The 15,104-nt window shown below is 37.6% G+C and overlaps 1 protein-coding gene across 1 annotated transcript in view; it reads right to left on the bottom strand.

Annotated features, from left to right (window-relative positions):
• Positions 1-3,040, bottom strand: part of Dop1 (dopamine receptor, D1) — a 136,323-nt gene extending 133,283 nt beyond the window's left edge. Inside the window, exons 1-2 of the mRNA XM_089597277.1 lie at positions 3,029-3,040; positions 2,898-2,984 (exon numbers count right to left, since the gene is read on the bottom strand). Of these exons, the coding sequence (XP_089453403.1) occupies positions 2,898-2,984; positions 3,029-3,040 (99 nt within the window). The remainder of the gene's footprint in view (positions 1-2,897; positions 2,985-3,028) is intronic.
• Positions 3,041-15,104: the final 12,064 nt, after the last annotated feature.

Here is a 15,104-nt window from a genome sequence, read left to right on the forward strand (position 1 = left end):
CTCTGCTGGCTCGGCAAACCGTATCTACAAGCCTAGCCACACAGGCTGGCTTTCCCGTTCAATTTTCACGCTCGGCCGGCTCGTCATCGACCCCTCGCCGTTTTTAGACTCATCAACACACAGTCCGTGCACACACGGCGATTCCCTCATCACCCACAAAGACAGCGAGCAGCCGTTGCCGCCTGTATATTTTTCCGCTGCTTTTTCCATTGTTCCGCAAACTCGGGTTTTTTTTTCTTTTTTCCAACACGGCCGAAGAGAAAACGAGATATACGTACACACACGTCAACGAAGAAGCTTTTGCTTGTACAAGCCGAGCAAAGAGTGAATTTTTCATACCGCTTTCGGTATTCGCTCTTTGTGTGCCACGCACTCTGTGGTTGACCGGGGCGTGTTGAAGAAAAAAAGGCGGCTAGGGCGCGGATAAAGGTTTTTTTTAAAGAATCGCTTCTGCTGCACCGTGGATATTGCGAGTGATGGCGTTGACGAGGAAAAATTCCTGGAAAATATGAAAATTCATCATCCCCGGCCAGTGTGCTGATTTCTTTCAATTTTAACTCTTTCGTGTTTATTAAAAAGATGCAAGAAGTCTTTTGAAAATTTAGCAATCAACGCAAAGAATCATATCTTACAGTTTAAAATTGTTACATCCAGGGGTAGTTGATTGTTTAGGATGAACATAGCTATTTGCTGATGCCTTGCGTCGTGCCACTGTGGGGGTTTTATTACCAGTATGATTCCTAAGGGAGAGTTGGTAGTTCAAATAGAGGATTGTGACGCAGTTGCAAGGGATTTGTGCAAACGAAGGTACCGCGTTGTGGATTAATAACTTAATGTTGGTGTTTCAGAGGGTCGGGTAGATATCGTGAAGCAATGTTCAATAAATATCTCGGATGTTTGGTCCTACCGCAATTGATTACGTGTGCAAAATCTTCAAAACAAACTTACGACAACAAGGAACGAAATAGAAACGTTGGAAGAGCTCAGGGTTTATTTGTGTGAACCAGCACTACCGTAAGGAGCTGGTGCTCTCCAATTTCGGAAGCATCGTCGCTAAGGGTATCGAGTATTTAACTATTGGGATGTAGCGTCAGTTCCTTCGGGACGAATATTTTCTATAACTGATGGAATATCTCACAGATAAAAGAATTTCTCATGGAATTCCTGAAAAATAATTTTATCACTTTAGCTTCCTTCAAAGAATTTCTTTTAAAAATTTATTATCAACCCTTGAAAACTAACTTACGTAACGTAATAAAAGACAAACTACCTTGAAAACAAATTTTTTATAAAATAAAAACTATGTTACGTTTATTAATTACGTTATAAATTTTTAAACCTGTTTAATCGATGTTTGCCATATCGATTAATTTTAAGTCGTTGATTCTGTATCGACATTTTATAACCAATAATCTTCGAATATCGGAACATCTTCAGGAATTATGATAAATACAGGTCTATAGAAAGTCGCAATTCAAATACGAGATATCATTATTTCGTACTTTTCAGACTCAGCAAGCATGTGTTTATCGAAAAAAAAATAAAATAAAAAAAAAAAACTCTGAAAAACTAAATTTTTGTTAATTTCGTCCCATTTTAAGCTTAGCACTTACTCAACCTCTCATCGAATAAGCTGAGCTTCTCTTGCTGGTGCAACTTTTGTATAAACTTTTTAAATCTTTAGTCCATACAAAAGATGTCTTTTATATAATAAATCGGAAGATTTAAAAAAAAAAAAAAAAAAAAAAGAAAAACTTCTCTTGTATTAGCACAGTAAAGTGTAAACTTCATTTCCCCTTTGACAGAAAGGGAGAAAATCTCGATGAAAAGTGCAATTTCGTTGGAATCCTAGGCAATCCACTACGATGCAAACGAAAAGGGTCCCTGGAGACGACTGACGAAAGAGTAGACATCGCGGCTCATTGTTCGGCTTGGAAAACGATTTCTCGTCCTTACATATCGTCCTTTATTTTCTCCTTCACGTTGTGCTTGCGATTCAACCCTGTAATTTTGAGGAAAAAGGAAATCTATAACTCGAGCCGAATCTTCGGTGCAAACGAGGATGATCTGAGCTCCAACTTGTGTTTTTATTTTATTTTTTTTATCCTAAGAAGCAAGGCAAGGATAAATTGAACATTTCGAGAGGGTTGGAAAAAGGAGGAGGGAAAAGTGGAAAAAAAAAATGAAAAAAAAATAAAAAGTGAGTGGGGTAGTGTCCGCAGCGAATTGAATGAGATGGGAAGACGGTAGCGAGAACAGAGAGTATACAATTGTAGACGGGATAAGGTTACGGAGATGAAGAACGAGATGAACCGGGATGGTTTCTCATTTTAATAAACTGATGATTGAAATGCCGATGCGAGGCTTCGTTGCATTTGGGTTGTTTTACATTTGAAATTTTTTTTCATTTCGAGCATCACGTTGAAAATAAAATTCATGTAAATATCTTCGAACAAGGTATTGTCATCCAACGTGAGCGTAAATAGAAGTAAAGTAAAATGTGGAAAGTTATTGAGTGAAATGTTTCACTTTATTTATATCACAAATGTTTTTATTAAAAGCTAAAAATTAATAAATCAAATTAACACAGTCTTGCCAAATAAATTTGGTTCAGCATAAAAGGCTAGTCAATTTCTCTGTTTTTTGGGTCACTAAATAATTTTGAATGAGAATTATTATAGTAGCTTTTTTTTGTTTGTAAAAAAAAACCTATCAAAATAACGTTACATGTGGCCAATGTCAATGACATCAAAATATGTCAGTCGACGATTGTGGTTGTTGGATATCCAACCCAAAACAAAATTATTAGTCTCATGAACCGAAACAGCTTTTCATTTCCTGCAGGAGAATGTAAACTCACGTGCAAACGAAAGGATGCAATACCAAACGGCCCTTACCTGATATTGAGCTGACACTGGCTCGATGTACGTTGAGTAGACACCATCTTGACAGCATATCTCCATCATTGGCACTGTAGTAAAGTTCTGCAAAGGAAACAGAAAATAAAAATTAGCGGAATGAGTCAAACATCGTGTCTCATTGTTAATTGCAACTGATGAAAATAAGGACAAACAATTGCAGAGAGTTTCCGGACAAAGAAAATTATCAACTCAAGCTGAGTATATACGACGCGACCTTGACAACTCTTTGATCAGTTCCGGAAAGTCTGAAATGTTCCGAGTTTCGAAACGGCTTTGAAAGCTCGAAGAGCCGAAAACTCGTGGAAAAGAGTAAGGCGAGTGCTGAGGGGAAAAGCAAAAAGAGCAAGAACTTTTCCACTCGCCCACCAACTCGTGAGCCGATCGATACCGATTTTCGGTGTGCACAAATCAAACGAGAAACAGAGTCCCCGGGTAACCGAACGGGAAACATAAACACGAGCCTCGCAGCGCGGAAAGACGAGAGAGAGTGAAAAAAAGGGACGAGACAGAGGGAGGTGCAGATGGAATTGCAGGGCCGTAAAAAATCTGCTGCGAAATTTCAATTCCGCCCGCCCGTCCGACTTTGCGCGCTTCAATGCAGCTTCTTGCTCCAACTTTACATTCGGCGCGTGCTTCTGTGAAATTCCCCCCCCCCTCCCACTTCCTCGCTCTGGTGTATCTTTTTAAATTTATGTTTCGCGTTTGTTCTTTTGTGTCATGTGTCTATGTGGAGTGGCTGAATTTCCTGAAAGACAAAACATCCCTCGCAAAAAGGGCTCAATTTCTTTCATTCGGCTCGGAAGATGCATGGTTTAAACATTGTTTCATTCGTCTTCGTACCCATTGGTTTATTGGCACTCAATGGTTGGGAAACGTCACGTGATCAATAAATGCTGAGACAGAATCAAGTGAATCCCGTCTTAAAGCTCAACTTGAAATTTTCATACCTGGAGACAATTTGAAAATTGTATGGCTGGAAATATTGCTTAGTACAAAAAATTGTTCTTACAGATTACGGACCACAGAGTTGTTTACTTTCACTTTAAAAGCCTAAGTAATTTCAAATTTCAAATAAATTTAAATGATTTCACGATTTGATGATAATTGCTTGGGCTGCCATGTACAAAATTATAGATTTAGTGAGCGTATTTTTTTATTTTGTTACTGTTGCGACCCATTTGACATGATTTTAATACTAACTGTACTCGAATCGATTTTATCAATTCATTGAATTTTTTTTTGGTACCAATCCATAATTAGTATCCCAATTGGTGTCAACTTTTAAAGTGTTTCGATTGATATCTGTCAAAATATATATTCCCATGCTTTTATGAACCAAACGGAGTTGCCTTGTTGTGCGACCAAGTGAGAGCTCCTTCGGTTCCGAAGTAAACAAAAAGGGCTTCATTACTTTGAACTTGGTGAAATAATATCGAACACAAGTTCAAGAAAAGCATGAAAAAAAAAAAAATAAATAAAAAAAATAAAAAATAGGGTTGTCATATGGACGTGGATTACAGAAACGAGCATATATACCCACACAAAAGTCAAGGATGCGCTGCCCAAAGCATCCCAAAGGCTCTTTGCCGGATTTGATTAGTGAACTTCACACGCAAGCCGTCCCTCGGTCCCTTCTTTCCCAAAGCGGATCGGCCGGCTTTCCTCCGATTCTCGCATCAACATCAAACTTTAATTAGATGCCAGTGACGAAGCAGCAACGGCTTCGACGAGCACCGGGCAAATTGGCATCCACCTTTGGTGCATTATAATGTTTACGAAAATATCCAATTGGGCTTGTAATTAATTCGTATTTTCGTTCGCTGAGATACATACTCATTACCAAACTTTTTCGATGAGTAAACTTCCGAGATTTCATACTGACGATGCACGATTGACGCGCCTCCAAGTGGTTTTCTCCGCGTTTTTCGTTATAATTTCATCAAAAACTTGAATTAGTATACATGTTTTAGTTCATTCCCAGATTCAGCAGAAAAAATCAATTTACTTTGGGATTAATTTTACATGTATTGAGTTTATTTGTTACACACTTTTATTTCTCCGACAAGCAAGCATTAAAATATGTTTTTTCATCTTTCTCTACTCTCGTTACATACGTATGTTTTCTCTCATGTTGTTGTTATTTAACAAAAGGAATATGTTGTAGTGCAATAAACATATTCTTTTTTTTTAATAATTTTTTTGTGTTATAATACTAAAATATTAGTTATTAACGTAACAAGTGCGGAAAAGACGATTTCCCGCACGAGTTGCGTACACGTTTTTTCACAATGTGTGAGAAAAATAAATACAAAATAGGTATGAATTTTGATTACTAGTGTGTAGCAAAATTTTTTCCGGTGTGTGGCAAAACCTTTGTTGCACACTATGTGGGAAAATCGATTTTCCACACTAATACCAGTGCGGAAAACACCCATTTTCCGCACACTATTGCGAAAAATACTATACGTATCCTATAAACATTATAATATTTTAGTCAGCATACCAGTTTATTAGTATACGGCAATGAACTTCCAGATAAATAGTTTCTCTTGCCTCACTTAACGAATTTTGAAGAAAGAGAGTTGGAATGTATAGTTGGAAGTTATATGTTTTTCAAATACATGCTCATTCAAATATTTTCTTCTTATGTTTCCAGCATACGTTTATTCTCCGTTATTGTATTGATTCAATAAAAAAAAAAAAAAAAAAAAAAAAAAAAAACCTGACCTGTACACAACATCCATAAAACATTTCAATTTCTAACAAAGAACCGATAGGTTGTAAAAATCCACCCACGCATCGATAAAAATATCAGTGAGAATAGCACCATGACCCCCATTCGAACAGATCTTGTCCAACGAATCTGCTAATCAATCGATTTCTTCGTTGCAGCAACAAAAAACACTCGAGGTTTCATTCACGAGTATCGACAAACCTAATCAAAGCAGTAAAACTGGATCATACAATGATGCATGCAAACAATAGCTTAGAATATAAACTCCATCCCTCCTGTACGTAATACATTTATTCCTTGGGTTTCCAAGCAAATTCCAAATCGTGGGGTGTTTTCCACAAACTGCGAGTACATTCCTTGCGTGGATTCCATTAAATTCAATGTACATGAGCAATCATGCAAAGGCTACTGCGGTGGAAATGATATATCGCAAGCCGTAGAGCCCACCTAGTCGATCCACCCTATATGGACGGTAGCTGCTGCTGCTGCATTTGTACACCAATGGAAGGGCTTAGCGGCGTCTCCAAGGAACCGAAGGCGCAACCCAACCTCGAGTGGATTATCGAGCCAGGGAGTCAGGAGTGCATTTGACCATGCGGGTGCTATATAGCTTCCATCGATGGGCAACGCACGTGGAACAGAATTTACCGGTTCGGTTCGCCGAGGGAACGGCACGAGAGAGCCTCGGCATCGTGACGGAATGAATATTCGATGGTTTTCAAGGACATGCCAGGCACACTCGCTTCGAATCGAAATTTAAGCTGTTTGTTCGTTGCATGCATTTTGGCATTATATTGCGGTTTTCGCATCAGTGTATTTATTACTTACATTACTTATTATCCCCACCGGAAATCCAAGCGTGTTAAAATACACACGTTTGTGGTGTGTAGTTGAAATTTTTGTTTTTTTATTAAATACATCGTGGTGGCGTGGATGAGAATTTTAAGGACAACCAAGTGTATAATACACCGGGTATTTCACCAGTTCCATCAAAGTGTACACTTTTGAATAAAGAAAACCAGTATAGGAATCATAGGAGATTTAACGCGTTCACAGTTAATGTGTAAAAATCTGTGACCGAGACGTTTTATACTCTCTACAGCCTTTTTATGCCAACAGTTGATGAAAAAAAGTTGTTTTGTTTAATAGAACAGGAAGGAAATGGTTTACGAAGCATCGATTAGGTTTTTTTTTTTTTTTTAAAGTTTATCAAGACTACTACCAAGTATTTCTACTACACGCCTCAAACGTGTACTTTTACAGTGCATTACACCCCTAAATGACAATAACAGCAAAAGCCTATACTATAAGCCACACACGCACTTTAACCGAACTGGCAATACCTTGAGATTTTTTTCCACCAACGATTGCCCTTACCATCAACTTCAACATCAAAAAGCCATGCAGTGCAGTATCGGTTCCCTTTTTCCTTCCACCACATCCCTTCCAAAAGTTCAGAAACTTTTGCCACGGTCACAAGTTGCCTGAGAAAAAAAAAAGTACGAGTACAGCAAAGATTAAAAAAAAAAGAAAACAAAGTATGGAAAAGAATGCACGAAAGAAGACCTTTGAGGTACGGAGAGTTAGAGTGTAACCTGGAGGACTTTAAGCCTGCACGGCTCTCCCTTTCCGTGGGTGGATGCGTTAATTAAATCCCCCTTTTATCCCGATGGCGATCTAGACTGGACGGGGATAAAGAGAGGAAGAGAAGCGCGTGTGTGCCGGTAGGTATGGAAACACAACCGTTGGCTGCACACACAGTCCAGTGGAAAAATAGGAAGCCGGAGGAAGGGAGATGGAACGGCCATAGACGTGCCGCGCGGGGGCCGCACGTCCAGATTGTTTAGGTCAGCTTTGCCGGGAGATACATATGTACTCCGTGGGCGCAAACACTTGGTTGTACGTGTATACAGTGGGACGTGGTTGTATGCGCCACGAGGTTGAATCTTTTATTCACGGGATCGGATGCTCAAATTTTCTGGCTTGCCGGACCGGCCGTTTCCTCGTTAATTTTTTCGACGCCAAGATCCACTCCCTTGGTCGCTCGAGACCCCAGTCGGATATTCTTTTTTTTTCCCAAGGAAGTCGATTCCTCAGGCGACTAAGCGGATTTTCTGTTTCCTTATGGTATCCGATTCCACGGGCAGTTTTTCATATTTTACCGAGGCATTAATACTTACTTCGAGTAATTAGTTTGTGAATGTTTCATATCTAACAAGCAGTAAGGACTGCAGTTGATGATTGGATACTTTTTTTTTGAGGGAGGGAGGGAAGATTTACGCTGTTTCACGTGGGTGGAATAAAAATAATTTTCCAAAGTGGGTACCTTGAAACGTTTACGTTACACGTTAAATATCTATTTGCTGTAGCTCTACCGTAGCTTTTGTACAAATCAAATACATCAATTAGTTTGTTTCAAATCAATAAAGGTTTTTCAAGTGCTTCAAAATAATCAACCACACAAACTAAAACAGTGAGTTTCGGTTAGAAACGCAAGTGATTTTTTTTTTTTTTTACAGCTGTTAAATCGTACTTTTTCGTGCCTCGTAGGTATTTTAAAAATGAAACGAGTAATCAAGATCGTGCAAATGAAAGCCTGAAATATTGACCAGCTGGAATTAAAAACGATAAAACCGGTCTGGTGCACTCTGTGTGGTCCTTTTATGCATAGCCAAGCGCTCCGCGGATAATCTGAGTTATTAAAAAGGGCTTATTTTCCAAAGTGGAGAGACTCGCGCCGATTATACTAAATAATTATTCCCTGAGTCAATATATTATGTTCTCATTTTGGCGTGTGTACACATTATGGGTAGAAAATGAATGGGACGTCAATCGAATAATCCATTTGTCGAGTCTTTGTTGGATGAAGTATTCATCACTTATCTCTTGTGGCTGCGATATTCATGTTATTCGGCTGCATAATACTTACTCTGATTGAAAGAAAAAAAACATGAAGTAACTCCATTCGTTTAGATAGTAGTAGGGTTGGTACCTAAATGAAAAATCATTTACAGTTTAAATTGGGTAAAGCTGAGGTCGTAGAGAAAAAAAAAGTATAGATACTCCCGTGTTTATACAAATTGAATACGAGAGCTTAGTGAAAATCGTATTCCGATTTGAGAAACATGAGGTGGTAATGAACTCAGTAATTAGAGAAGAGTTTAAGGACTTCAGAATACTAATTAGAAAATTGTGACAGAAAAAGCGTAAGAAACACACTAAAATGCTTACTTCTTGATGACCCTCCTTTATTATCATTACCATAAATTATTTGCACCAAATGTTTTAATTTTTTTTAAATTACTGTACAATAATTTATGTTCTCATAATATGGTGTAATGAACTCCTCTATTTGCATGTTTCTTGTAATTCTACGCAACACATTTTTGCTGATACAACACAATAAATATCTATTTTTTTAACCTATCTTATCTTATTTCAGAGCCTTTAATCATAATGAATCGTCATGTTAATCATCGTCGATTAGTAGTGTAATATTTGAGACTGGCACGCTAACTAATGCTACGTGATAAAAGTCAAGCTGCCGGTGTCTTTTTATAATCATTATTTGATTGTATTTGTGTTTAATAATTCATACTTATATGAGTATTCCCGCCTTTTTTCATGGAGCAAAGTTCTGATTCAAGTAGGGACACTAGCAAAAAATGGTACTAAAATGCGTTAAATAAATCGTATAGAGAACTTTCAGCACTTTTAACTCAGTCGTATAAAATAATGATACATTTCCTAACAAGCCATTGATGACAGCCGAGTTAAAAATGAACGTTCGTAAATTCAAACTTCCATTCATGATTAAAGCTTTAAAATCATTGTTAAATGCGTATTGTGTAAGATGGTTTTCTCATACTTTCATTTGTACTTCGTAATATTAATGGTTTTTATTGGTACCTGATAATGATCTTAGGGTATAACCCAAAAGCTATATTTCCAATGAATTTATATGTATGTCTATTTTTTCAATAACATTGTAATTTTAGCAACTTTCCACATAGTGTCTTGAATAATAGTAAAACAAGTATGGGAGACCCCCTATTTTTATTCTGATATATTATATTACGCAACAAGTGCACTAAATAGGTGATTGTAATCAGAGAAAGGCGAGGGTAAAAACAGTTACGATTTCTTCACAGATATTTCGGTTTAAACATGCAGCCTGCTAATCTTTCACGTCATTGTATTTTTTTTTTTTTTTTTTTCTAATTAATTATTAATCGTATGGGTTATATCTCATACTAGGAAAATACCTTTTTCATTAAACCATGTCTTGCGTGCAAGAAAATTATTTGTGGCCCTGAACTTTTTTTAAAGCTCGTACTTGCACATTATTTTTTTTGTGACGAATTTCTTGAGTTATAAAAATAATCAGAAAATGTCCTCTTTTTTTAATTTTTTTTTTTTTTCAGACATGGCTACTGATCTCTAAAGTAATAAAACAGTTTTTTTTATACAACGATCCTAACAAAAAACAGTTTTAAATAATTAGAAAACGGTATTTACTAGGACTTTACAATTTTAATACGTAAGTTTTTCGTTTGACACCCATGTCAAAGAGATATCCATGGCATTACTGATTCACCATTTTGTGACAATTACTCTGGATTCAGTGTAATATCACACGATTTGTATTTTAACTGCTACACCCTTTCCTTTCATATTTCGTTTCAAACGGGCAATACTAAATTTCGTGACGTACACTACTACTAAGACTACATTAAACCATCTACCATAACTTGGATGCCATGTATTCTTAAGTACATGAAATGAAAAATGTGTGCCATTCTTAGTACAATTTAATATTCAGGGTATGGATAAAAAACCAATTCCCAAATACATCCAACAAACAATAAGATAATCTAACAAAAACTGACACACCATAACGCCACAACTTTTAAAATATAATTTACTTAATGATGATTTACAAATCAAAAGTTCTTGAGTTCGATCAATAGATTACGCAAGTATTTTATTTCTTATTATGATTTATCTTAACTAACGACTTTGTAGATATTTCCAAAACAAATGGATACTTTGAATTTTACAACAGAAAGACGAGAAAATCCGCTAACATATAGGTAACTGACGAAATAAAATCAGCGGAGCCGCCAACCAATTTTAGTGTCAAACGGAACAAACACCTGTTGTAACAGTTACGAGGTAAATGAAGTTTTTGACTAACGAGTTCACTCGACAATGTAGTTTAGTAAAGATTAATCGCAAAAATAAAAAGTAACAGAAAGAGTATTTTTATAGAAATAAAAATTATAATTTTGTTTTTGTGTACACAGAAACATAGTGATTTTCACTTTGACATTCCTAGTTTTGTCATCCTGTATCTAAAGCAAACAAACAATCGATTATAAAGTCATTATCTATCTGACTTTCTGTCCAACTTTGGTTAATTATGCGATATTAATCTTATGCGTCATCCAGTACCAGATTAGATAAGACGAATAAAGCTTTAACAGTAAAAAGAAACTATGAGCTAATGAGGAACACCTAATTACGTTATCGTTACTCATAACACAAGTTCTACGGTACACAATTAACGCCAAATGGCCACATAATGACTCACGCTCGTATCCATCGACACCAAAAAGTTTAATAGCCATTTAATGGTTTTACTTCGAGTGTGTGCACTCGTACACTTAATCGGATGATTCTCGAAAATCTACTTACGAAGCACTTTCGATTGATCATTTAGAAATCGATGTGCAATTAAAAGTGAATTACCAACATGTGAATAAAACTCAGTGCTGGTTCGGCACCTCAAGTCAGTGAGTTGTAATCGCTCAGAGACTCCAGAGCAAAGTAACTCAACCCCAGAGTCAAGGCAACTTGGATCGTAAGTGGTACCATCACAATACAAAGTGTGAAGATGAAGAAAAGTGCAAGTGAGGCCAGATCTGATGTAGAGCAACGTGTCTCCAGGTATGGGGGCAGTGCCTTACATTTCGCTGTTACACAGTCCCACGCTATGGTTAACGAGTTGATTGGGGTCCGAGAGGACCTGGAGGCTGTCAATATATATGGGGCCACTCCGTTGCACTCGGCAGTGACATCACCGGATTTATGTGAGTAGAGCTTTTAAGTTTTTTTCTTTTTTTTTTTTTTTTTTTTTTTTCAATTCTGGGGGTGCACGTCAGGACTAAAGTATAATAAAATTGTTTATTTGTCCGGGGATAAGTCAATCCATGCTACTGTTCGTCGTGGTATATTAGTGACTCTAATGAAATAGTTTAAAACAAATAGTTTTTGTATTTGAAAAACAGAGTAAAGTATAACTTCAAGTTAGGTCGTACCAAATGTGTATGTTTTTGCTGTGTAATTTACATATTTTTAAACGATCGAGTTGTACAAGTATCGGAAGTCATACTTTTCTCTGTCAATTGCACACCGTGACTTTATTTAAAATGAGATTTCCTAGTCTTATTGTTCCCTGTTCGGGAGCAAAAATAACATTAAACAAGTAAATATTTTTTGATGTTCCAATAACGATATATTATTTATCCATTGTTTTTTCCATGAAACAGATGCCATAGAGATAGTAAAGTCTCTAGTGGAGGCTGGCAGTAATGTCGATGCGAGGGACATCGAGGGTAGGACCTGTTTGCTTCTGGCGGCGAACCTCATGAAATACGATATGATAGAGTATTTGCTCGAAAATGGGGCGTCCATTGATGCGACCGACAAGGATCATTATGATGCCCTCGCCCACTGTCTCTGCGACTACGACATGAGCCACATCGTGTGGCGAACGAAAAAACTCGATGTGAGTATAGATATCTGTCAGTTTCGTTACCATTAAAATCTAACTCTAATACTATGTACGCGTCACTATTTAACGTCTGAGTAATTGTTGGATGCATCACTTACTTTAATTTTTGTTTGTTTGCAGAAAAAAGATGTTTTACGATGTGCAGAACTGCTATTCAGATATGGTGCCAAAATCAATTTCAGGAACAGAGAGATTAAAATAGTCTTGGGTCAATGTACGGAAGAGACGAAACTGTTACTGAGGCATACGGCCATAATAACAGCAAAAAAACTTGGTGTTGACATATCGATGAATCGCTGTTTGAACAATTTGAACAGCAAAATGCGGTACTACTACTTCCGTTGCTTGTCTGAGTTGGAAGATATGAAGAAAATCCAAATTCATAAGAAGATAACATTTTTTGACGTCCTCTGCATGGGGAGTAAAGGATCTTTGAAGCCTGATAAGGCCTTAAAAGGATTAAAATTATTTAAGGAGTACCAGGTGGCAGGGACTTTCCCTTTGTTCAGCCATTACTTGGATACGTGTTTGCGACACAATGTAAAAAATAATAAAAAAAAGTAGATATGCTTTTATACTTGTACAAAACAGTTTCAAGTGACTTTGTGGCCTTAAATTATGTGTAAAATTATTGTCCAAACCATAATTGTTTACTGAATGATGTAACTAGTTGATATATACATATATTATTCTATTTTTGCTAAAAATTTGCTGTACAAATAATATGTAAATATTGTTATAGTTAATAAATGAAATATTTAAAAATCTAATTTCACTCGTCTTTTTCGTTTGGAAAGAAACTTTTAGTCATAAGGGCCCTCAATCATTTATTGAGATTAAGGAAACACCTTAACATCCTCTATCCGACCCTGCATATCTAATTTCATTTGGAAAAACACCGTGTTTACAGCGAATGAACTTGTTTTTTGGAACAGTTATTTGTTTATTTCCACTTTGAAAAGGTCCTTGATGGAACAATATTTAAAAATCAACTTTCAAAATATAGTGCACTGTTGTCCTTTTGGACTTCCCCCCCCCCTCCCGAAATTTGTAGATTTTAATTTCAATAGTTGTGATTTAAATGAAACAGTCGAATGTATTTTTATGCATTTAAATTTTATAAAAGTTGCATCGATTGTCCACACTACATTTACAGTTTAGTTACGTATACGTAACGTACACTGCTTCGTGCAGTCTGAGTTTTAAATTAAATTATCACATCACGCAACAAGTGCGCAAAGTATGCGATTGTCACCAGAGGGAGGTGAGTATGAAAACGCGAGTACTTTGCGTGTATTGTTTTTCGATGATTCCCCAATGCGTAAAGATTTAAGTTTGGCGTGCCTTTTTGTCCATGAACACATCCCTACACGGGTGTGCTGAGTAGTACACTTTGATTCTACCCGCACGCGAAAAAAGTTGTCGGAATAAAATATCATGATCATCCGAAAAAAAACCAGTTCCTCCATGATTATCATTATTCTATGGCAGACCAACTTTGAACCATCCCTTGATACACAATAAAAAAAAAAATGGTAAAATTTGAAAGTATGGATCCCAAAAAACGTAAATTTCATTCGACAAAACCACGAGCCGATAACTAATAATTCCCATAACCCTCTAACCAATGGGCACAAAGAGAGAGAGAGAGAGAGAGACAAAACCATCCCTCATACGAGCTGTCACAGAGAAAGTGCCAGTCGTGCCCCTTTCTAACTGAAAAATGATAATGGCATGCCACGGGGCTGAATAATGCCCAAGTATGTGCAGTCAAATGCACACACGCACACATGAGCCGCGCAAAAAGGGCTTGCATCAGTTGTATCGAAACAGACTACGACGTAAAGCAGCCCACACACGTACGTAACGAGCAACCATCGGGGGGACATGTGTATTTACACGCGTGGGGAAAGCCGTGGGCTGACGGCTGGAATGAAATTAAGGCCACCTTATTGGGGCACGGGCGTACAGCGGGGCGGCATTAACTCCATACCCCTGCCTCCTTCCCCTTTCCCCCCTCCCCCGTTTTCTCGTCCTCGGCCTGCCAAAGTTACGCGGATTAGTGTTTATCACCGAGTCCACGTGGGCTCCTCCTCGAGGGCTCACTTGATTAACCGACCCCTAATTATCGACGCATCCTCCGTACGCGTACTTTCGCGTTTTCGTGCGTCGACGAAGGTGGAGGAGGATAAGCTCGGCACAACGATGGCGGTGTAGTAGGTACTTGCTTATATACCATATATAATATGTGCTTGCGTGTATCCTTATGAGGAGGTGGTGGACGTTAAGTCGCGGCTTTCGTGCCGGCCAAAGCTCGGGTGGAGCCTCGGTTGTTTGTTACTCGATTAAGCCGTGCAGGCGTGTAATACGTCTGTGTGGGGCCCGATGCGGTTCGACCGATGCTAATGGAACCTGATGAGAAATTTAATTGTTTCGACTCGAGATCCATCGATGGAGATTCCCTTTGCTGTGCATTATTATTTTACGTGACAATCGTTTTTTTTTTTTTTTTTTTTTTTTTTCATTATTGTTCATACAGATTAACGGACGGCCTACATCTCGTATGGGGATAATGGTCGTTATTTTAGAACAATGTCTTGCGTGCTGGACAACTATTTGTGGCTCTGAACAATCTTTTGAGCTTTTCCTCGCA

The sequence above is a fragment of the Copidosoma floridanum genome, unplaced genomic scaffold (assembly GCF_036245765.1).
Source record: "Copidosoma floridanum isolate Cflo_tuat_1 unplaced genomic scaffold, Cflo_Japanese_pri ptg000032l, whole genome shotgun sequence".
Lineage (NCBI taxonomy): Eukaryota > Metazoa > Arthropoda > Insecta > Hymenoptera > Encyrtidae > Copidosoma > Copidosoma floridanum.